Raw genomic sequence first — 26,188 nt, forward strand, 5'->3', positions numbered from 1 at the left:
ACATAAGTGGAAATTAAGGAGAAGTGCATTTAATACTGAAGCAGGACGCACTTTACTCCTTTACACAATATCACATAGGACTGGATTGACTCATTGGCTGGCTGCCTAGGCTTATGTATGTTTTTTTTTTTATTTTGTTTTTTTTCTTTTTAATTTTGACTTCCTCCATGTTATTTCATCACATTCTCCAAATAATACATTGGACATCCATTAATCTAGAACACAGGTACAGGGCACAAGGGCAAATCAAACTTGAATGGAACATTAGTCCATTATACAGTAGTTAATTAAACATGTAACATAAAAAATTTAAAAATGTGATGGGTGCTCAAAATAATGCTTTGAATCTTTTCTTTAAGCTTTAAATTTAGGGGCCAGAAGTCATTTTTGATTCTTCCCTTTCTTAATCTACCCACATAAACCACATTAAGAAACTTTCTTACTGCCACCTCTGTAACATATCCTGTGTTTGCTCATTCGTCTCTTTTTCCAACATTGGAATACTTGTACATTCTTTTAACACATCCCACTTTGATTATTGTAACTCCATACTGGCAGGTGCCACTTCTAATCTTATATCACAGCTCCAGTTGGTTCAGAATTCTGCTGCAAGAGCACTTACACAGACCCACAATGGTGATCACATAACACCCATCCTGCTCTGCCTTCACTGGCTCCCTGTGTGCTACAGAACAGAGTATGAAATTTGATTAATAATTATAATGATAATTTTAATTGGATTGGCTGGCCCAGCACTGACTCAGCTGTGGAATGACCAATAAGGGGAGGCAGCTTGATGGCCAAGGTCTCCAGGACTCTGAAGAAATCCAAATTGTGTTATGTGATACCATCTACTGTTGAATTCTGCTCTGTACTTGTAATATTTTATTGCACTATTAATATTGTATTGAGGATTACTTGTGTTTTGTTCTGTTTATTGTACAGTAATCCCTCCTCCATCGCGGGGGTTGCGTTCCAGAGCCACCCGCGAAATAAGAAAATCCGTGAAGTAGAAACCATATGTTTATATGGTTATTTTTATATTGTCATGCTTGGGTCACAGATTTGCGCAGAAACACAGGAGGTTGTAGAGAGACAGGAACGTTATTCAAACACTGCAAACAAACATTTGTCTCTTTTTCAAAAGTTTAAACTGTGCTCCATGACAAGACAGAGATGACAGTTCCGTCTCACAATTAAAAGAATGCAAACATATCTTCCTCTTCAAAGGAGTCAGGAGCAGAGACTGTCATAAAGGCAGAGGAAAATCAATAGGGCTGTTTGGCTTTTAAGTATGCGAAGCACCGCGGCACAAAGCTGTTGAAGGCGGCAGCTCACACCCCCTCCGTCAAGAGCACAGAAAGAGAGAGAGAGACAGAGAAAAACAAGCAAGCAAAAATCAATACGTGCCCTTCGAGCTTTTAAGTATGCGAAGCACCTGTGCAGCATGTCGTTTCAGGAAGCAGCTGCACAAAAGATAGCAACGTGAAGATAATCTTTCAGCATTTTTAGACGAGCGTCCATATCGTCTAGGTGTGCGAACAGCCCCCCTGCTCAATCCCCCTACGTCAGGATCAGAGAAAGTCAGCGCAAGAGAGACAGAGAAAAGTAAGTTGGGTAGCTTCTCAGCCATCTGCCAATAGCGTCCCTTGTATGAAATCAACTGGGCAAACCAACTGAGGAAGCATGTACCAGAAATTAAAAGACCCATTGTCCGCAGAAACCTGCGAAGCAGCGAAAAATCCACGATATATATTTAAATATGCTTACATATAAAATCCGTGATGGAGTGAAGCCGCGAAAGGCGAAGCGCGATATAGCGAGGGATTACTGTATTGTATTTACCACCTTATTTTTGACACCCACTGCACACCAAACCTACCTGGAAAGGGGTCTCTCTTTGAACTGTCTTTCCCAAGGTTTCTTCCATTTTTTTTCCCTAAAAGGGTTTTTTTGGGAGTTTTTCCTTGTCTTCTTAGAGAGTCAAGGCTGGGGGGCTGTCAAAAGGCAGGGCCTGTTAAAGCCCATTGCAGCACTTCTTCTGTGATTTTGGGCTATACAAAAATAAATTGTTTGTATTGTAATAACCTGTAAAGCTTTAAATGGCCTTGCATTGGACAACATCAGTAACCTCCTCCATCACTATGCTCCTGTCTGCCCACTAAGGTCCAGTGATTCTGGCAATCTTGTTGTGCCCCATATTGACCTGCTCTCTATAGTGCCCAGACTTTGAAGCAACATCCTGAAATTAATGAGATCAGCCAACTCAATTCATTCTTTTAAAAAACAACTTTAAACTCTTTTGTTCAGAAAAGGCTTTTAACTTACCCTGACATTTTGACTGTTCTTTTAAGTTTACCTCTTCGTCCAGGTGCTCAGGATGATTTGAATTTGATTCACAAATTATTTTATTTTTAGAGCTTTTGAAAATTAGAAACATTTAGACAAGAACAGGCCATTCAGCTCAAAAAAGCTCACTAGTCCTATCTACTGAATTCTTCTAAATTAACATCGGGTCGAGTTTTGAAAGTTCCTTAAGTCCTATTGTCTACCACACTACTTGATATATTTTCTTGTAGTATTTTGGTATTTTATTCTGGTTTATTGCCCTATAGGCTTGTGTTTCTTATATTTATCTTTATTTACTGTTTTATGTAACTTGTATTCATTTACAATGTTCTGTATGCCCTTTTATTCATTTTGAATTTCTGTGAACTGCTTTGAGCATGGGAAAGGTAATATATAAATACATTTTATTATTATCATTATTATTATTATTATTATTACATCCTTGATCAATAGTTTAAAGTTTTATCCAGACAGTATGTATTTGGAGTTTGTTTGTTAGCATCATGTCTTCATGGATTTTAACTTGCCGGATTGTGTTTTTCCCACATCCCAACTTATGCCTTGTTGATTATAAATGAGCTTCTTATGAGGGAGTGTGTCCTGAGTTCTCTTGTAAGATCTGGTCTTGCGCCCAGTGCTGCAGGAGTAAAAGCTTTGAGTTTCTGCAACCCTGTGTTGAAATTAGCATTTGAACAAAATGGGTGAATCGCCTCCAGAGCAGCAGTAGTCATAGTTGTCTTTAAATCAGATGTTTTCTGGCAGACTTCATTGGAATAGGCTGTATTTTACAGCCCAACGTCTACAACGCTTACACAAGACAGGTTATGGACAACACACTCCCAGCGGTTTACATTGTGCTACAGGAAACGCTCCAGGGATTTTATGCTAATCTGTCTTTCCTCCCTTTTGAAAAGATTGCTATGCTGTCCTTCTCAATAAGGTACAGTACATGACAGGAATGTACTGTAATTTTAAAGATTTGTTCAGTATGACTGCACCTATTTAGTAGGAAGATCTGGGCAAATGCTGAGTTATGTTTGCATGACTAGCTTTCACTTCAGATAACGTAGAAGTCTTTAGAGTTGGACGGTAACTTGCTCAAATTCCCATCTGTGTTTTGCAGACAGTATGCTTGTCAGGTCATAGCCACATCTCCAGTGCCCTTATTAATTTGAGAAGTAAAGTCTACTGCATAGTAGGCAGTTTTTTCTGTTTATAATTTAATCTTTATAATTTTATAATCTGTGTTTAACCTGGTAAGTGAGTGGATGACCAATTCTATTTGTAGGGGTGATCTGAAGACATTTGGAGCAACAAACAATTTTTGACAAGCTGAGGATTGCACATAAAACACGGTTATTGCAGAATCCACTCATTATCTTCTAAAAGGATGACACATTGATCTTCCTGGTCAATTATGTTTACAGAACTAAGGTGAAAGGAACTGAACAGATTTCCCCTGAGGAGAAGTAAAGTTCTGTCTATCTAAGATGCATAAAAAGTCCTTTAAAACAACTTTTAAGCTGTCAAACTCCGATCCTGAAGAGCTACAGTGTTTACAAGTTTTCTTTACAGCCAATTTTGTACTTAGTAGCCATTACTGGTGCCCAAGGAACGTGCTTAGTTGAACACCTGGAGGTCTCAAAATCCCATGGAGGATTAACATTTATTGACTGCTTTTAATACAATTCAGCCTTACATTTTAGCTGAAAAGATGACTGGACCCTCACTTGGAGGCTTGGATTCAGGACTTTTTAACTAGTTGAACACAAAAAGTAACTGTGGAGTGCTGTTTACTAAAAGCCTCATATCATCCACTGGATCACTTCAAGGCTGCTGACCATCTCCTCTTCTGTTTATTGATAATAAAAAATAATAATAATTTCTTTATTTGTATAGCACATTTCAAGCCAAGCGGCACAAAGTTATTTTCCTGGAACATGGAAAACACAAAGTAGGTATAAAATATAAAAGGTAAAAAACACATAATACAATGAATAATAATAATAATCATCACAATAATATTAATACCTGGAACACATAAAAAAACTCCATCAATGGATAAGTAAAACTAAAATTAAATAACAAAAGCAGGTAAAATGATTAAAAACAGTAAAATCAAAAACAAAACAAATCTGAACAACTACAGTAATACGTCATTCAGCAACCAGACAAAATTAAGAAGCATGTACGTTATGGAAAGCTATGTAATAAAAATAGGTGACGTCAAATGAGATTTAAAATTGCTACAGAATCAGCTACACTAATTCTTGACGGTAAGCTCTTCCAAAGTCTACAAGCCATCCCAGAAACCTTGAGCTTCAAAATTCAAATTAGAGTTCCTGGACAGTGATTTAATGTTAGGCTGTAAACACTTAAAGGACTGTTTTATGTGAAATGTTTTCTGTTGTGAGATGATTATGATCTCCATTTTCTCAGAGTTCAGTTGTAGAAATGTATAGGACATCTGGTTTCTTATGTCAGTTAGACAGTCTTAAAGACTATATACTAGGGATGTCAAACTCCGGTCCTGGAGGGCCGCAGTGGCTGCAGGTTTTCATTCTAACCATCTTCTTAATTAGTGACCAGTTTCTGCTGCTAATTAACTTTTTTTCTTTAGTTTTAATTCACTTGATTCAGGCCCCTTAGTCGTTTCTTTTTCCTTAATTAGCAACCAAACAATAACGAGACACAAAACAAGCCACCAAATGACCAGCTCACCTGTGCCCATCACATAATATCTGAAAATAAAGAAAGGTGAAGGTCTCAATGAGGTTGATCTCTCATGTCACCAAAACATCTTGATGGTATTCTTGGAAAGAACAGAAAATCAACAGTTTTGGAAATGTCTGCCGTGGCAGAATGAGAGAAGCAACAGGCCAAGGAATTAAATAACGGGTTTAATTAACAGCAAAACTCGTCTTCTCATTAAGAAACTGGTTGAAGTTTGAAGACCCAATTTAGTTGGTCACCTGTTGGCTCGTTTCACATCTCATTACTGTTTGGCTGTCATTTAATGAAGAAAGGAATAATTTCAGAGGACCGAATCCTTAACAACAGGGCTACTAAATTGAAGGGCAAAGAAATTAATTAGTAGTGAAAACTGGTCACTGATTAGGAAAATGGTCCGAATGAAAACGTGCAGCCACTGCGGCCCTCCAGGTATGGAGTTTGACACCCCTGCTATATACGTTTGACAAATTACTAGGATCCAATGAAATATGAAGTTGCAAATCATCAGCATAACAGTGAAAAATTATATTATGTTGCTGAATGACATAGAAAATAAAATAGGGCCTAAAATGAAGGATTGTGGTACCCCACAGCCAAGCACCAAGGATGAGGACATCCATCCATCCATCTATTTTCCAACCCTCTGAATCCGAACACAGGGTCACGGGGGTCTGCTGGAGCCAATCTCAGGGCACAAGGCAGGAACCAATCCTGGGCAGGGTGGCAACCCACCACAGGACACACACAAACACACCCACACACTAGGGCCAATTTAGAATCGCCAATCCACCTAACCTGCATGTCTTTGGACTGTGGGAGGAAACCGGAGTGCCCGGAGGAAACCCACGCAGACACGGGGAGAACATGCAAACTCCACGCAGGGAGGACCCGGGAATTGAACCCAGGTACCCAGATCTCCCAACTGCGAGGCAGCAGCGCTACCCACTGCGCCACCGTGCCGCCCCCTAATAATCCAACCCATTGTTTTAAGCTCCAGGTCACGATGATGTGATTTATAGTGTCAAAAGCTGCACTGAGATCTAAGAACACCAAAATCGAAATGTGCCCATCATCTACACTTATTAAGAGATCAGGGGATGAATTATGAAGAAACAGTGAAAGAGCTGAGCCTTTTCAGTTTAAGCAAAAGAAGATTAAGAGGTGACACTATTGAAGTGTTTAAAATTATGAAGGAAAATTGCACAATGGATTGAGACTGTTACTTTAAAATGAGTCCATCAAGAACAGAGTGACACAGTTGGAAACTTGTTAAGGGTAAATTTCATACAAACATTAAGCAGTTTTTCTTCACACAGAGAACCATAGACACTTGGAATAAGCTACCAAGTAGTGTGGTAGACATTAGGATTTCAGGGACTTTCAAAACTAGACTTGATGTTATTTTGGAAGAATTAAGTGGATAGGACTGGCAAACTTTGTTGGGCTGAATGGCCTGTTCCCATCAAGAAAGTCCTAATTTGTAATCCTCAGATGTGGTGTTTCTGTAATATTTACTATTTTATACACAAATCTCTGTAGGAGATCACAAAAGGAAGAAAAGTGAAAGTCTGAGAAACATTAATTTGCTCTTGATTGTGCTATCACAAAAAAAGAAAATGCACAGTGTGGGAAAACATCTGGTGTGTCAGAAGGAGAGCACCAAGAGGCCACAGAGTTAAATAACACGCTTCATTAATGGTAAGACCTGACCTCTAATTAAGAAACTGAGCAAAAATAATGGCTTTCCAGGAACCAAGTCAGCAGCCGCAGGGGAGTATTCAACGAAGCACACTGATGAAATCGAGACGGAGCTGAATAATTCTCACTTGAATAAGCTTCCTTTTAAATCAGAAAACTGCATTGTTTGCAGATCACAAGCACTGCAAAAAATGTCCACCATGGTTTAGATGAACAATAGCACCCCTATATCAGATCTCAAACAATTATTCGACATTTTCAGAGCAGTTAACCCTGGACAAACAAACAAACTTTGAAAGCCTTTAACAGTTGAGGAACACTTGCATTCCATCATAGAAGTTTCTGTTGATCAGGTCACTTCCAATCACATGAGTTTGTCTTCCATAAGGCTGAGATGGCTGTGGCTGCACAACCTAAACCTACTCAAGAGTGAATTTTTCAAAAATGTGATAAAATGTCCATAGTTCTATCTCAGCTGCATCAATCTATAGGTCAATCTTATAATTCACCTCAGATTTCTGAACAAAAATGTAAAATACGATGGGTCCTGAGGGATCTGTGATGTCCTAACTAGCCCTTTGAACCGCTAAGAAATCAATGTTATAAACATTGACGTCGTTTTATAAATCACTCAAAGTCAAGTACCCATTACTGAGTTTGCAAAAAATATTGTAGTTAAATGCAGAAAACGCTTCATAGTTTGGACTGGGCTAGACGTTTGAGGGACAGAGGCCTATCTAGCAATGAAGGGGGATGTAACCTTTAAATCAGGACAATTCAAGAAAGAAGGCAGAGACTAGCAAACAAATCAGGAGTCTCACATAGGGTTAGTACATACCTGGCTGGGGCATCTTCTTGGTTATTATGTCGGTCCAAAGGGAGAGGTGGAGGGACAGATACACTAGTCTCTAACAACAGGAGATTCACTATTTGCAAGTACAGTACATCACCTTTAGAATATCTCACAATCACTATCTTCTACCCTATTAACATTAATATTTGTTGTTTTTTACCGCCCTTGATATCTGCTAAAGAACGTCCTCGACAAGCTGGGTGTGCTACTCTCCTCTGCTCCAGATGGTGGCAATCCACTTATTTTAATCCTCTGAACATTCACCTGGACAGTCCTTCTTCTACAAATTTTTCTTTTCATTCTTCTTTCAATTTGACCCAGCTTCATACCCCACCAGCTCACTAAGCTAGTAAATTGCTGGAAGTCTTTCTCTTACAAAACTGCATACCCACTAATGCTACTGTCTCTCCACTACATACATCCAATCACTTTTAGTTCATTTAGTTCTCTCTGTTCCCTCTCTCTTTTTCCACTGCCATTCTTTCCACTGTGTCCTACCATGATGTCACCTCCACTCCATCATTGCCACCTACTTCTCTTCCCTATTCTCCTCCTGACCAGTTCTCCTCTCTTGACACAAATGCTGCTACTGTCACCGTATGCTCAGTTTTGTCCTCTTGTCTTGATAATGTGTTGAAGTCTGCACAGGCGTGAGATCTGGGTCTGGACCCAGGGACCCGGCCCTGCCTGACTGGAGCTAGCAAGTCTGAAGCCTGAACCCAACATCATAACATTCTAACTGACCCCGATTTACTTTGCATAACTCAATAAGCTCAGTAAATAAAAATACTGTGCACTTAGAATAGCGGTTAAGCCAAGGCAGTTGGCCCCACAAAAAGCAAAAAGTGCACTTGTTGCTTTAGAATATTTAAAGGAATATTTAAAATTAGCTGTGTAAGCCCATGCTGTAAAAAATTGCAATGTAGAAATGTCAGGTAATTGAAAGGAACTACTCTGGGCATTTCTCTCCTAGGAGGATTCGTTTTGCCGACATGCTCGCATCACTTGTGCATTAGCGACTAAGCGACTGTCTTTCTTTGGAGGTTTTCTTTTGCCAGTGTGCTCGCCTCGCTTGTGTATTAGCGGCAGGAGGAAAAGTAAAAGGGATACCATTTTGCCAATGTGCTCGCCTTGCTTCTGTATTAGCCGCTAAGCGAGTGACTCTTCGGAGGTTTCGTTTTGCCAATGTGCTGGCCTCTCTTGTGTATCCTCAGAGGTGGAGCCCTTACCCCGACTTCACCTCTCACTTCCAGGACGGACAGACACACACACCTCCACACGTAGATGTTTATATATAAGATAAGCACTTTATCACCTTACTTGCACAGTTTTACAATGTGCAGTATTGCATAAGGATAATTACTGTATAAGCTATTTGTCTACCGGTTATCGCTCAGAGTGAACTGGGAACTTTTGTTGGTCTTCCAAATGAACAAAACTGTTGGGCAATCTCAGAACTATTTACAGTCACGATGAAGTCATTAATTTAATAGGAGTTGTGCAGAAACAGAACTGCATCCACCATGGATGGTTTTCTTCTTGTCTATCATTCTAATTGTTGTGTGAAATTCTGCTTACTGCTGCTGCTTCTTGCAGGGATGCTGAACACACTGCGGGTAAGTCTAGCAAACAGAGGGAAAGAAGCCCTATGGCTTTTCCACCAACCCACTACATTCTTCTCATCTTCCACAGTGGGATTACACTTTGTGTAGTCTTGAACGTCATCATCTTAGCAGCATTATAGGTCACATGGCAAAGCAGTGCACTGGGGCCCCTACCTATACAACCACTCAGCAAATCACAACATACATAGATTAGCACAGGGCTCCTATGCTCGTGGGGCCCCCGGGCAACCACCCAGCATGCCAATGTGTTAAGATGGCCCTGTTCATGAGTACATTCATCCATTCCTCAAACTCCGTCACTACAGTTGTTCATCTCTTGGTTGCAAACTCACTAAGTGGTTCTTCACCTGATGTGAGGTAGGCTATCAGACGCCTGGTCTCTTGATGAATATCTTCTCTTTCTTTCGTTCTTTCTCTTTCGTTTATAGTGCCAACTATAATAGCGAGGATAATGTAAATAGTAAGGTGGAAAGATTTAATACTAAAGTGACCGCTGCTGTTGACATAGTTGCACCTGAAAAGACAGTTAAAAAATCTGCTAGCATTGTTATACCATGGAAGACACAAAGAGTGTCTGATTTAAAGAGAGCATGCCGTAGAGCTGAGTGTAAATGGAGGAAGACTAAACTAACTATCCATTATGAAATATTAAAAGTTAAAATAACAGAATACAATAACACAGTCCGTCTTGAGAGGCGCTGTTATTTCTCTAAGATTATAAATAACAATGCTAGTAATCCCAGAGTCTTATTCTCGACGATTGATTGTCTGTTAAACCCAGGTAACTCAAAGGAATGCCTCCTAAGTACTTCCAGTAAAACCTGTGAGGCTATTGCTGTATTTTTCAATCAAAAAATTAATGATATTAGAAATAACATGGTATATCTCCCCAACACTAAGGATCCTCCTAAACCCCAGTATTCCGTTATAAACAAACTAAACTCTTTCACTAGGATAGATTTACCTGATTTACATAAAATAATTTCTCACCTGCATCCTTGACCCAATACCAACAAATTTTTTCAAAGAAGTATCGGGCGTGCTAATTGATAATGTTCTTGACATAGTAAATTCGTCATTAGATACGGGGGTCTTCCCAGACTGTCTTAAGACTGCTGTAGTTAAACCCCTACTTAAGAAAAATAATCTCGACCCCTCGGCTCTTGAAAATTTTAGACCCATCTCTAACCTGCCTTTCTTAAGTAAAATTCTAGAGAAGGCAGTCATTATACAGTTAAATGACCACCTCAATAAACATGCTATCTATACTAATAAAAGGCAAAGCCCTCACTGACTCACTCACTCACTCACTGACCGACTGACTGACTCACTCATCACTAATTCTCCAACTTCCCGTGTAGGTGGAAGGCTGAAATTTGGCAGGCTCATTCCTTACAGCTTACTTACAAAAGTTAGGCAGGTTTCATTTCGAAATTCTACGCGTAATGGTCATAACTGGAACCTCTTTTTTGTCCATATACTGTAATAGAAGTTTCATTTCGAAATTCTACGCGTAACGGTCATAACTGGAACCTCTTTTTTGTCTATATACTATAATAGACTGCAGCTCGATGGCCGTGGGAGGCAGAGTTGCGTATCGCGTCATCATGCCTCCCACGTAATCACGTGAACTGACTGTGAACGCAGTATGTACAAAACAAGGAAGAGCCCCAAAGAGCGCTGAAGAAAACATTCATTACACAATTGAGAAGGCAGCGAAACAATAAGAAGCGAGCAAGTGATGCATACAAGCATATTGATAAGTGCAGCTACTGCGGAAACAAAGCACGGTGTAAACCGTAAGTTTAAATTAAGTTTATAGAAACGCTCCCGCTACCGTTTGCAATACCATATTCGCGACATACAAGTTTAATGAGAAGACACGAGGTATAAACGAGACTTTGGATCACTTTGTAACGGAGTTAAAATTGCTGTAGCGAGAAACTTTTAAGTGCCGGGTCTTAGCTAACATTAAATAAAGCCGTGGACATCACAACATCACACAAGAGAGCGGCTCACGTGAACTGACTGAACGCAGCACAAGTGATCACTTCGATGAATCAAACCTGTTCAAAAAACACATTACACAATTGATAATGTAGGAAAAGAATATGAAGCGACTGACGCATACAGACATATTCACGAGTGCAGGTACTTCGGAAACAAAGCACCATGTAAACCTAAAGTTTAAATTAAGTTCATAGACCTACAAAAGGTTGCCATTGATTTGAGGCAAGATTGCTTTTCTCCTGTACAACTATACGTTGCATTCTCAAGAGTGTGCTTGCACAGCTTGGTCATATTACAACCGGAGTGCTGAACTGACAACGTGATATACAAACAGAACAATCGTAAAAACAGGATTAAATAAAAAGGCTGCTTCCGTTGGCAAAGCAACGAAAAAGGAAGACCTTATATGACATTCGTTTATAAAACAGCGGAGAGGCTGTGTGAAGTCAGCTTCACAAAAAAACAGATCCTTAACAAATTGTTATTGGTAGATTTTCACTCAATTTAAAAAGGTTTTCTTCTTAATAAAAATTTAAAAGCAGTACTTTGCCGCTGCAAAGCACGGGGATGTATATAGATAGATAGATAGATAGATAGATAGATAGATAGATAGATAGATAGATAGATAGATAGATAGATGTGTATGTATGTAGATATTTATATATGTGTATATATATGTAGATATGAAAATATGTATATATATGTGTCTGTCTGTATGTGTATATATATATATATATATATATATATATATATATGTGTGTGTGTGTGTGTGTATGTATGTATGTATGTATGTATGTATATGTATATATATGTTGATACTGTATATGTATATATATGTGGATGTGTATATGTATATATATATGTATATATGTAGATATGTGTATATGTAGATATGTATATATAAGTATATATGTTTATGTATATATATGTTTACATAACCTCTTTAACACACTACTTCTCCGCTGCAAAGCGCGGGTATTTTGCTAGTATGTATATATATGTGGATGTGTATATGTATATATATATATATATATATATATATATATGTGTAGATATGTGTATATGTAGATATGTTTATATATGTATATATGTATATGTACAGTATATATATGTTTACATAACCTCTTTAACACACTACTTCTCTGCTGCGAAGCGCGAGTATTTTGCTAGTTCTTGATAAATTTCAGTCAGGTTTTACAACAAATCACAGCACAGAAACTGCACTCTATTAAAGTAGTAAATGACTTGTGGGTAAATGCAGACAGAGGCTATTTATCTGTTCTCATCCTCTTAGATCTGAGTGCCGCATTTGACACCATTGATCATAATATTCCTAGAAATCGCCTTAGTCAATAGGTGGGCCTCTCTGGCAGTGTCTTAAATTGGTTTGAATCCTACCTGGCAGGGAGAAAATTCTTTGTTAGTTGTGGTAATTACAATTCAACGACACATGATATTCTATATGGTGTTCCACAAGGCTCTATCCTGGGTCTGCTGCTCTTCTCAATCTACATGCTTCCGTTAGGTCAGATTATCTTAGAGCACAACGTGAGCTACCACAGCTATGCTGATGACACACAGCTGTACCTATCAATAGCACCTGATGACCCCGATTCTCTTGATTCACTAGCACAATGTCTGACTTGTATCTCAGAATGGATGAATAGTAACTTTCTCAAGTTAAATACAGAGAAAACTGAAATCTTAGTGATTGGCAATAATGGATACAATGAGGCTATTAGAAGTAAACTGGATACATTAGGATTAAAAGTCAAGGTGGATGTAAAAAGCTTAGGGGTAACTGCTGACTGTAATTTAAATTTTAAATCGCATATTAATCAGATCACTAGGACAGCATTTTTTCACTTAAGAAACATAGCAAAAGTTAGACCTCTTATATCATTGAAAGATGCTGAGAAATTAGTTCACGCTTTTGTTTTCAGTCGACTAGATTACTGTAACGCACTCCTCTCAGGACTACCCAAAAAAGACATAAATCGTTTGCAACTAGTGCAGAATGCAGCTGCTAGAATCCTAACCAGGAAAAGAAAATCTGAGCACATTTCTCCAGTTTTGATGTCACTACACTGGTTACCTGTGTCATTCAGGATTGACTTTAAAATTCTGCTTATGGTTTATAAAGCCTTAAATAATCTCGCCCCATCTTATATATCGGAATGTCTGACATCTTATATTCCAAATCGTAACCTCAGATCCTCAAATGAGTGTCTGCTTAGAATTCCAAGAGCAAAACTTAAAAGAAGTGGTGAGGCGGCCTTCTGCTGTTATGCACCTAAGATCTGGAATAGCCTGCCAATAGGAATTCGCCAGGCTAATACAGTGGAGCACTTTAAAAACTGCTGAAAACACATTATTTTAACATGGCCTTCTCATAACTTCACTGTAATTTAAATCCTGATACTCTGTATATCCAATTCATTATAATAACTATTCATGGTGGCTCTAAAATCTGTACTAACCCCTACTCTCTCTTCTGTTTCCTTTTCCGGTGTCCTTTTGGTGGTGGCTTGCACCACCACCATCTACTCAAAGTACCATGATGTTCCAACAGTGATGGATGGATTAAAAGCCAGAAGTCTGTATGACCATCAGCATCAAGTGACTCCGTGAGAACCCTAACTACAAAAAGGACTATTTCATTTATGTTAGGTAGAATGCCCAGAGGAGACTGGGTGGTCTCGGGGCCTGGGACTCCTTCAGATTTTATTTTTTTCTCCAGCCGTTTGGAGTTTTTTTTTTGTTTTTTCTGTCCACCCTGGCCATCGGACTTTACTCCTTTTCTATGTTAACTAATGTTGTCTTATTTTAATTTCTTGTCTTTTATTTTTCTTTTCTTCATTATGTAAAGCACTTTGAGCTACTTTTTGTATGAAATGTGCTATATAAATAAATGTTGTTGTTGTACTGAGAAACATGCATAACTGTCAGAATTTAGGCCATATGAATATAGTAAATTTGTGTGATGGCTCTATCTTTACCTTTTTGTTTATTCATTCTAGATGTATTTTGTGGATTATTGCTTGATGTGGGCTGCCTGTACCCACAAGTCTACAGCGGCGTTTAAGACACTTATTCCATAATACGACCATATCAATTGTAGGGTACGACTCGCCTTCCATTTCCCTCTGAGCCTGCCAGAATTGGTGAAGAAATTCTAAAAGGAAGTCTAGGACATCCAGGGCTATGTTATCAATTCTTTGGGTTTCAAGCTTTTGTCAAAGCTCGATGTACAGACCCTTGATGGACTGCAAGGTGAGAAAAACTGTACTAAATCTGGTGGCTGACATCTGCCTGTTTTTGTCCTCTGGCTAACTTAGACCTGTTTGGTTCACGTGTTTCACTAATGCCTTCTCTGCTACTAATGTTTCTGCAATTTCTGGGACAATACCTTAAAACTTGTTAACATCTAGTGCATGCTTGAGAATGGTGTTGTATGTATGGACCTGCCAGTTCAGGCGATGATAGGGTGCAAGTGTGGAAATGATGTTTGGTCCTTGATCAGTTAACCAGATGACTTTTTTTGTAACAACATCCTCAAATTCAGCTCATGTGAAATTACAGAGCAAAAATGAAAAAAGTGAGGGGGCCTGTTAAAAGAAAAAAAAAAAAAACCTGAACCCGGCCTAAGCCTGATGTTATATATTGAAAATGGGCAACAAACTTGACCCAAAATCAAATACTGTGTTTCCTCTCTCTATTAAGCCCACACATAAAAAAACCCACCTGCCCATGGCTTTCTGAAGCTCTACACAGTCTACAGACAGAACGTAAAACCACTGAAAGTAAATGTAGAAAGACAAAGGCCCAGGCTGATCTGGATCAGTATCAGTCTCTTCTATCTCGCTCTTTTCTGCTACTATCAATGTTAAGGTAAGTTTCTTTCAAAACAGCAACACTTCTGATACTTGTGAATTGTTTTCTGCTTTTACTTCCCTCCTCAATCTTCTTGATGATTTTGAAACCTTCTGTCAGGAAACATTGTGTGTCATCAGCAGATGGTTTTCATCACCCCTTCTAGCCAGTCTGCTCCGTCTTGATCACACAAATACTTTCTCCTCTTTCTCTATCACTGATGTTTCCAATCTCCTCTCTAGTCACGGCACTACCTGTCCACTTGATCCTATCCCTTCACATTTCCTTAGGGCTCTCCCTCCCTCATTTTTGCAATTACACACATCGTGTAACATCTCACCGAACAAAAGCCCTAATAACACCTCTTCTCAAGAAGCCCACTCTTAACCCATCTCAAGCAAGTAATTACAAACCAATATCATTCATTTCCTTTCAATCCAAAACACTGGAATGTGTGGTTTCTAAACTAGTCTCTTCTTTTCTTCTAAAGAACAATCAGCTTGATCCTAATCAGTCAGGATTGAAGAAGGGCATTCCACTGAAAATGGCTCTGCTTAACACTGTTGACACATTACAGCAGGTTAGAGCTACCAACATGTTATCTGTGCTTATCCTGTTAGATCTCTCCTATGGTTCTAACATGGTCAACCATCAAGCCAACCTCTAAGACCTTGTCAACACTGGGATTTACTGCAGGTGGTTTGAGTCATACCTACTGTGTGTCCAGGTAAGCACCAGTGATATTTCAGTTGTAACATTAATTGTAGTTTTAGTTTTTATTTTATTTTATAAAATTAATTTTTATTTCATTCTAGTTTTCAGTGGAGTCAACCATTTTTATTTAGTTCTGTGTTTAAAATTTTAGTTTTTATTTTATTTAGTTCTGGCTTTTTTACATAATATTAGTACAATTTTTTTTTTTTTCCGTTACAAGACCACAAATGCTGGCCTACACATATTTCAATGCAAGTTATGTTTCAGTCAACAAAATACTCTCACAGTTCATAATGCTGTTAAACACAGCATGACTATCAATGATCAAACAGATTAAGTGGCCTAATGAGTACAGTCAGCAAGATTAAATGTTTCAACCCAAGAAACCAGTCTGTGCAAGCACGTTGCTGTTAAGCTTTGATTTGTTTATGTTGCAACGACGTCCATTGCACAGATAGCCACGCGGTGAAAATATTCTCTCCACGAGTGCCTGTAATGCAGGTGCACAGACAAGATTCTCGGCCACTGGCACCAGCAGACTGTATGTTGCCGATTTCTGCTGCCAGTACTGAAGCAGTGACGTGCGGTGAGGTTCATGACTGGTGAGGCACTGACTCCTTCAGAGTCAGATTTTCAAACATATGAACCCAAAAGAGTAGCTTATTCACTTTTCAATTTGGCAGCATGCACATTGACTACTGGTTATGTTTCATATCGCATCAGCATTCTTGACACACACATAGGTAAGGTACATGTTTGGCTAAGAATGTTACATTTATAGTGGCGAGAGACAGCGAAGATAACGCATTTGCTCTGCACACTCCATATGTTCTAAATTTGCCGTTGCGATTTCACAATTCATACTTATTCAATACAAATGAAAGTATAGAGTGGTGTAAAAAAAAAACAATTTCAATTTTGACCTTAGTTGAAATATTTAGTTGTTTTTAAAAGCTTTTAATTCTGATGCTTTAATCAATTTTACTACAGACAATTCAACAAAAGGATAACAAGAAAAACAAAAGAATATTTTATTTAAGGTCAAAGTGTAGTTTTTAAATATTGGATTTTTTTTTTTCTTAGTCTGATCCCAATTTTTTTTTTTTTTATGAAATTGAAAAACGTTTATGGTCTTACCTTTATTTGTAAATGAAGTTCATGCTCCACGAAAATCTCCTTCAGTTTCTTGTAAAAGTCCTACTTTTTTTCCTTTAGTTTTAAAAGACTTAATCTTCCATTTTGAAAAGTCAGTCAGAATAAAAAATAAAAATAAACAGACCGCTGTAGTGCACTTAACTTTCTTATATCACTAACTTATTGGCGCATTGAGCCTCTGCGTAGAAGAACAGCAGCAACAAGCACCTCACATCCGCCCCTTCAGGGCAGCACGGTACTGTCTGCCTCGCCTTGTGCCATTTCACTGCGGTTTTATGTCCGATCAGAAGACTAAATATGTCAAACACATTCATTAAAGATATTAGTCATACTGTGGAAAGTTGGGGTGTATAATAAACGTGTGTGCAAACATTATATTGGTGACATACAGAGAGACAGCATGCATTAACCCAGTGTGTGAGGGACAGCGCAGTTCGAGGGGAGGCTTGGCTCGTTGCTGCCACACCTCGCATTTCCCCCCTATATTTGTAGTTATTTGTATTTGTATTTACGAGGGCAATCCCAAAAATAAGATCTCCTATTTTTTAGAAATACAAACAACCATTTATTTTCTATAATATTAACATCATTTTAAAGGTTAAATAATTATTTTTCTACATAATCGCCATTTCGGTTGATGCATTTTTGTAAACGCTGTGGTAGTTTTAGAATGCCCATGTCATACCAGCTCACCACCATGTCCTTCAGGAAGCATTGAACCTCATCTTTCAACTCTTCGTCGGAGCAGAATCGCCTTTCCGGACAAATGTTCTTTCAACTTAGGGAACAGGTGGTAGTCATTGGGTGCAGAGAGCATCCAGAGTGATCCGCCGATCTTTACGCATGTTTTCCTCAACCTTCGCGACTGTCTCGTCAGAAATTGACGGGCTCCCGCTCCTTTGTTCGTCGTGAATTTCAGTACGACTGGCTGTAAACTCTCTACACCACTTGCGAATGTTTTTGACATCCATGCACAACTGTCCATACACTTCCGGCAATTGGCGATGAATTTCAACCGGTTTAATGCCTTTTGCGTTCAAAAATTGAGTAACTGCGCGAACTTCACACTTGGCGGTAGCGTTTAACGGGAGCTCCATTTTCAAGGGCTGCCAAGCCAAGACTGAGCATCCCAGCGAAGCCGCGCATGCTTGTTTGGGAGTGGAGGAAACACCAATCACAACAGTGTGGTCAACAGCCGTACGAACAGTTTCTCTACGTCCCCACCGCTTTGGAGACCTTACTTTTGGGATTGCCCTCATATATCAGGAAATGTGCAAATTCAGTGATTTTGACTATAAAAATGATCAAAATTATTGGAATCATACAGAAAACAAATTTATAGTACAGGCCAGTGGACAAATATATTTTATGTTATTAATAGTTTTTTTTTTTTTTTTTTTAGTTCTCATGACAGGTGAGACCACATGTCCCTGTATGAAGTGCAGTCCTAGTGCCAGAGAAGTGCTAGACTTCCACTAAGTACTGATCCAGCTGGTCCTGCACTGAAACTCCATGAATCTTTTCTCATTTTCGCATGCCACATTTGCTTTTATTATCATCTGCGCTGTAATTAAAATATTTCCACACGTTACTTTCTCACTTTCTGCCTACAAACATCTGTGCAAAACTCGGCATCGTCAACCACAAGGGCTTACTGCTACAACCCGACGAGCTCAACAAACAAACAACAGTCCTTTACAGAAGTTGCAGCACGTGACTATAGTAAGCCCAAGTTACAAGATCACCACATAGTAAATGGTGCAATATAACTGAAATCTCAGGGCGACCTACAAACAACCCCCCTGCACAACTGAACCAGACTCAAGGGAAATGCTATTGCGGTTTTGTATTTTCTTTTTTACTCAATTTTAGTTCGTTCAAATATCACTAATTTTTATTTTTATTTAGTTTTAGTTTCTCTGTTAGCCTTAATTTCAGTTCTCGTTCTGTATACCTCCTCACTAGGTCCTATTATCAAGGCTCATGACTTTTCTTATCAGTGCTATACTTGTGATACACAGTTGTACCTGTCAAATCCATGCGACCCTCTGGAGGGAACATCTAGAATCTCTGTATGCCTCACTAGTACTGCAAACTGGATGAAGGAACATCAGCTCACCCTAGCAAAGACATACCTTCTTGTTTCCAAGCTTGTCTGTCTGTTCAGCACCCCATCTCTGTTTAGCTTGGCTCACTATTGCTATCAGCTGCAAAGTCACTACATAGCCTTGGGGTGCTGATCAATGACCAGCTATCTTTCACTCTTGCATGTTCACTCTATACAATGTCCACAAGATCAGACCATATCTGACAGATTAAGCAACATGATAATCTTGTCAGTGGAACTAGTTGCCCTCCTTCATCACTTCCACATAGCCCCTCGCCTTTTAAAGAAAAACCTCTAAACACTCTCCTCTTCAGCAGATTCCCATACTCAATGCAGTTCTGATTTGGGGTTCTGTAATGGAATAAGGCAACAATAGGACATCTGCATTGTACTGTACTTCATCTGGCTGATGGCTTTTATGGGTGAAGCACAAGTATTGTATATATACCAAATTATTACTACAAATATCAATCAAATGTCTTTTTATCCATGCTTAAAATATGTCACACACATACAGTAATTTTGTACAAATGTTGAAATCTAAAACTCAAGGTATCAGGTTTGAACAGGGTAAACTGCCATTCAAAGAGTGGATGCGGTGTAGCAGATTTGTCTATGAAAGTAATAAACCTTTGGTTTCTTTTTGTCATGTAATTACAGGACAATACAGGCATCACTGCAGACAAGATAGCATTTGAGATCTCTTTTAGTAATGACTAGAACCACTCTATTTATGCTGATTTAGCTTACTTACACTTTTTCAACAATAAAATTGCTAAAAATAAAACAGCACAGGCATGTGACATTCCTAGGAGAGCAATATTGTAAGGAACATTTTGCACAATGCAACAAATTACCACATAAAGTTTACATGGATTTCATTGATGAATTGTTCATTCATTCTTTTGGCGATATTCTTCCACGTCATTTCCGTTTCCTTATCTGCTGCTCTTTTGTCAGATTTGCCGATAATCTTCATGCACTGCCATCAGCACCCTCTAGCTTTGATGGCATGAAGGCTGTTTCCACAGTTTCTCAGGCCCTGTCCACACTAATACATTTTCTTTGTTGTGCACAATTATCCCATCATTTTTGTCCTCTGAAAAAGACTTTTAAAAACAGTCTCCAGAGCTGTATACTTCTGAAAACATAATGCCAGCATTTTTCTGTGGACAGGCATAAACAAAACAGTATTTTCCAAAAAAGATATTCTAATCACACTCCGATTGGTTTGTACTTATTTTGTGGCTCTTCCCTGATTTGATCTTGCTCATTACAATGGCTAATTCCCTGACAGGTCACCTTTTCCAGGAAAAAAAAAAAAAAAATTTCCACCATAGCAAAGTATTAAAACGTTGCTTTCTATGCAGTTTGTTGTTCTGCTTACCTGTACACATCGAGTTTTGTACAATATCACTACTGCATACATGGGTAAAAAGCAAATTACTTACCAGCCTCTACAGTTTTACAATAAATCCAAAGGTCAGTGGCGTGATCATTGTAGTGAAAAATTCATAGCCCTGTGAAAATCAATGTAACGGTTGACAACCTCCAATTAACATTTATTACCTAAAATTAATCTATTCAGTAAAGAGAAGTGCATTCAGCAACAAAATTAATAACAAAGTGCTTAATAAAGGGTACAGTTGTAGAATGCAGCCGAGCTTACAAGAATACTGCAGGACAGAGACACAAAAGCATAATGCAGTAAGGCTAAGCTACAGACACACAACACATTTCCTCTATTGCTTATAATCAATTATTGTGGAAATGAATAGGATGCTAAACTTACTGTCGCTTTTAACTTTTGCTTTGTTTTTATTTAATAACAAGACAACCATCACCAGTTTGAAAGACTGTTACTTTATACTGAAATAAGCACATTAACATGACCTGGGGGCAATTCACTCTGGCTCATTAAGCTGTCTTTAGTTTCTATGCTGTGAACACACTATCAAGAGTCCTGTGTGCACCGATAGTTTTGATAGCACATAAAGCACAAGGGAATCCGGTTTTCATAGGCCTCTAAATGTTTCACTACACACAGTCCCTTCAAGGATTTTGCCACCAATGCATACTTGCCCACTGCAAAAGGATTATGTTATGTGTTTTTAGGCATTTCGGTACGGATAGGGATCCTTTTGTAAACAATGCAAAAACTGCAGGGTGGATTGAGATTGTTTTTGTATAACAACTCCATTTTTAAATGAAAATATGGAAGTGTAAATGTCACCTCTGACTCGTGGACCATAGTTGATTGGCTGTTCAGCAAGCGACCCATAAGGGCTTGTAAATTTTGCCAAAAATGCATGTTAATCTGGATCAACCTATTCAGGACTGTATGAGCCAACTGAAATCCGGCATTCTGGCACTAGCTAACCTGCTTTTGCAAAACCACGCTAAACTAGCCAGAAATTGTTCTGAGGTCTACGATGATCTAATCTTGCTTTCTGGAACAGATCCTAAATTGGTAATAGCATGAGACTAGTTGCATCTTGTTCCCAGTTTATCGTTTTTGTGTTTTGGAGGATTTTCTCAGGGCTCTTTAGGTATGGTCCATTAGTACTGTATGATGAATCTGAGGCAGCGCTGGCAAGAAGACTTCAACTCCCATGAAAAAGTCAGCTTGCATGGCTTGTTTAATATTAACTTAAGATTGTTTTAAAATTAATAATTGTTGTAATATAATAACTACACTGAACAACCAAGATAACAGAAATAACTGCAGAATGAAAATTAACGAAGTCTAGCAGTGGCAATCTGAATCAAGCTTCTTAGGGCTTTTGTTGAAAATATCACAACACCAAAACATGAAATAGCTTTAATGGCTTTAAATTATTTAATCAAAAGCCATTAATCATTTAATAAAAATTAAGAGAAAAAAAAAACGACTCCTGAAAAGGTCTTTATTTTTATTAAGATTTAAAGCAGTGGGCCATAAAACAGCATAAACATGTTTAACAATGATGTTCTCTTTGTAAAAGAAAAACAACTAATCCACATATTAAAACCAAATCCAAAGCCCAAACAGTACAATAACAAGGAAAAGGTACAATATTTTGTCTGAGAAATACATGAATATTACTGAACAACATTTGTTTTTTTGTAAATGTAGGTCATTTACGTTGTGCAAAATAAAACAAATAGTGGAATGAACTGGTTATTGTAATGCAATCAAACATAATCAAATTAGACATAACTACGTTTAATTCCAGTGCCCCTTATTTTAGAGTACACTTAAGAATGTTAATTAAATCATATATAAAATCCTTATATTTTGAAAACTTCACCTTACGGCTGAAAAAAAATTAATTTGCATGGCCAAGAACCAATAAATGAAGATAGATGATTTCTTGTATACCTTAATGTATGTGAAGGGTAAAAAAATAATCTGGTCTATTTTGTTGATATTTTCAATAGGACAATGACAAAATTATCAATGAGAAACCATCAACACGTAACATAGCTTTTTACACATTACAGTTTTGGTCCAGAGAGAGAGAAAGAAAGACAAATATGGTTGTAATAATTCCAGAAAAGTAAATACTGTAAACAGTTTTAAAATGAGTACTTAAACATATGTACATAGACACTCAAATATTACCAGTAAAAAACACACTTTATTTTAACTACAAACCAGAGTGTCAACATCCCTCACGTACACTACCATAAAGATTGTGCAACTGACTGGATTTGTGAGACCAAGATATTTGATCAGAATGGCCACTAGATATTGTAGCTGGCTCTTTTAAATTGCTTCTACGCACTGTCTATGTAGGTCTGTCAAGTGCTTTACAACTAATCAGAAACATTTCATAGAATTAGTCCAAATGATTTTTTAATATAACAATTTACTCATATTCTACTGTTTACAGTCCCCACAACCAAACAGACAGAAAAAAAAAAATTAACTTACATGCATATTCTTTGAAAAGTCATGATAGCTCTATCAGTAACATACTGTCAATTTAAGGAAACTGTGATTAAAATATTCTGAAATAAGCACTATGTCTGCAAGGTGGCAAAGGTATAGCTCCTACTGCTGATCATTCTGAGCTGGTCAACCAGAACTACTAACACTTGTTAACTTGAACATACGAGGTCAAAGAGTGCAGGTTTCACAATATAAATAAAATAAAAAAAATTACATTTAACTAAAATTAAGGACTTTCTCATTTTACTTAATGCACAATTTCAGTAACACGTATATGATGTAAAGCTACATGAACTCACAAAGAACTTGACGTTTATTCTTTGTATATCCTAAATAAGTTTCAAAAATGAGAAGGCGCAAAGGTACATAAGTGTCTTCTTTGAAATAATTCTACATATGGAAGGGAGTGTTACTGTGTCAGGAAAACATAAGGACTAACCCAATACATTTTGAGAAATCCCTGTTCCATATTTAATTTGCTCAAGGTTGTGTGTGTTTAAGTGTCAAAACATTCTGAAAACTGAACTGTTTGCCATCTTCTATGTTTTACTACAAAACATTCTAATCACCCCTTTCAACCTAAATCCATATTCTCAAAAGATGGTTCCAAAAAATGTGTTTAAGTCTGGGAGAAAAACTAAAGTTACAGCAATTTAACATGTATTTGAAAAAGTTAAATTTCTGATAAAGTAGACTTGGTTTTAAATATAAGGAAAAGCAAATGACGATTCTTTCAGTATATAGTGATGGGACAGGAAAGTACATTTTCTTGCTTCTCAGGACACAAGATTATCATTGATCTCCTTTACTTTTTATACATAAATACGGCTCAGTTTCTTCTTGTACCACATTTATATTGCTGCATTATTAATGTGCCTCTGCTATAAACTCTGAATTTGAACAGACGGGATAAAAAGAAAAAAACAATTCAAGAAAAACTAAAAATACTCTAAAATCAGTAATCATATTTTAGTTACAGGGCTTTGCCATGTTATCGTATGGCTTTGGGGGCACATGGTTGCTATCAGTTGTTATATATTAGTTTTATCATTCAGCCTCAAAAACAACATTTACAGCTATGTAAGCTCATTGAGGCTTGATTTTTGCAATGCTTGCTGGATATATTTATTTAAAAAAATAAAAATAAAACAAACACACTTTCACACTAGTTCAGACAAACTTTACGGTATGGTTCACTCAATTAATGGCTACGTGACTATTTCAAGGTGTTGTAAAGCAAACATTGCTGCAAATAAAAATGTTACATAAATACTCAGCACTGGCCATTGACTTATACTGATTTTCTATTTATAAATCTATATTAAATATTCCAGTAATTTAAGCAATTTCTAAAATGTCAAAATCCTGGTTATAGCCTATACCACCATTTTCTTCTACTACAGCACCTTTAATCAAAATAACTGATAACTTAGTCTTTTTGGACTTGATTTGGAACAATATGACTGGTCCTAACTATCAAATAATATTTACAGTGCATTAAATAAAGACTATGTGAAACCATATTCTCACTAAATTGGTTCAGAGCAGAGTGATTTGTTTTAATCCATTAGCAATAATAACTTGATCATGAAAATGTTTACATGCAGTGTTTCAAACTGAAGTAGAAGAATTTACAAAAATCATAAGATCTCTTGGGGTTTATTTTTCTAAATATATGTATATATAAATAAAAAAACTTCACACACATATGTATGAATATATGCTATTTAGGGCTTTATGTCTATGTCGGCATCCAATACATTCCACTGAGCTAATGACTGCAAATTTGATAATGCCACACTGCTTTTTCTTATTTTTTTATTTTTTTTTTTTTAAACTTTTTATCCATTTTATTTAAAAACATGCAAATGAAAAATTTACTCTGCTGCAATGAATAAGGGGTGTAAGAAGGGATGATGGGGGAAAAACAACATGACTTTCATTATTACAATGAAGGTAAAAATGAAGGGGAGAAAAAACAAAAAGAAAAAAAAAATCTCAAAAGCAGATTTAAAGTCCATAACTTCAAGTTCTACCAGACAGACAATGACATTTGAAACAGGGTTTAAATGTTGGTAAAATTTTCAGACACACTCGTTCTCTCTCATTCTGGATTGTCCTTTCACATCTTCTCTTAGCGTTTTGACAGCTCATTGGACAACCAGTCCAGTCCTTCGTATAAGCCAGTGCCTTGAGTGGCACAAGTTGCTTGGACGTACCACTGTAGAAAAAGAAGAAAGAAAAAAAAATAGTGGAATAAAACTACAAACAAGAATTGGGTAATTAAAAAGGTGTGACAAATAAATTACATTTAACATCCTAATTCTACTAGTCTTCAATAAAACTCACATGCTGGTTAAAAAATACCAGTAAGGCTTGCATAATAAAAGAGTTATACCAATCAAATATAGAATTTTTAACTACAGATTCTTAAGATTGGCTTTTTGACACTGGTATGAAGCATAGGAAGGTAGCTGAGGAAACTAAATGACATTCTGCTCCACAAAAAGTTCCATTTAAAGTTGAACTCTGCTTACATTTCTGAGCTAGTGGTTTTGGAACACAAACACTGAAAGGAAAAAAGACACTAGTTATCAGAGAAACACTGCTTGTAGCAACAAAAGTCCAAGAATATTATTTTCATTTTGTAATTTTATTGAGTGCAACATAAACAGTGGAACTGTTCACTGGAACAACAACTAAAGACACAAAGTCTGGAAAGTCAGTCAATCATGTGACCATGAATCTGGCTTCTGCACTTCCTTCTCAATCCAACTGAAAATCTGAGATGAAATATACAGAGCTATTCCGAGCATTTTAAGGTGAAATAGTTAATACCAAAAAATATGACATGGTCACACATGATCAAATGATCTTTTCCTTTTGTTTGACCATGTTACTGCATGAGCTAAACATGTATGTACCAATAATGTAACTTATATGCTTTAACTGTATTTCTCTGCTTTTTTCATAACTACTACTGTGCAGAGTTTTGAGGACAGACATTTTAGAAATTACCTATAATTAAAATTAATCAGTTAAGCCGATGTCACACTATGCAACTTTTTTTCATGGGGTGTGAGTTAGGTTTGCTAAACGCAGTCACTGATCTCGTTGCAAAACCATGTCAAATTTCA

The 26,188-nt window shown here is 37.4% G+C and overlaps 1 protein-coding gene across 1 annotated transcript in view; it reads right to left on the reverse strand.

Annotated features, from left to right (window-relative positions):
- Nucleotides 1-22,009: 22,009 nt before the first annotated feature.
- The window catches only part of LOC114662062 (ADP-ribosylation factor 4-like), a 35,492-nt gene continuing 31,313 nt past the window's right edge, over nt 22,010-26,188 (reverse strand). Inside the window, exon 6 of the mRNA XM_028815379.2 lies at nt 22,010-25,272. Within this exon, the coding sequence (XP_028671212.1) occupies nt 25,186-25,272 (87 nt within the window). The 3' untranslated portion in view covers nt 22,010-25,185. The remainder of the gene's footprint in view (nt 25,273-26,188) is intronic.

This window comes from Erpetoichthys calabaricus, chromosome 1, assembly GCF_900747795.2.
Source record: "Erpetoichthys calabaricus chromosome 1, fErpCal1.3, whole genome shotgun sequence".
Taxonomy (NCBI): domain Eukaryota; kingdom Metazoa; phylum Chordata; class Cladistia; order Polypteriformes; family Polypteridae; genus Erpetoichthys; species Erpetoichthys calabaricus.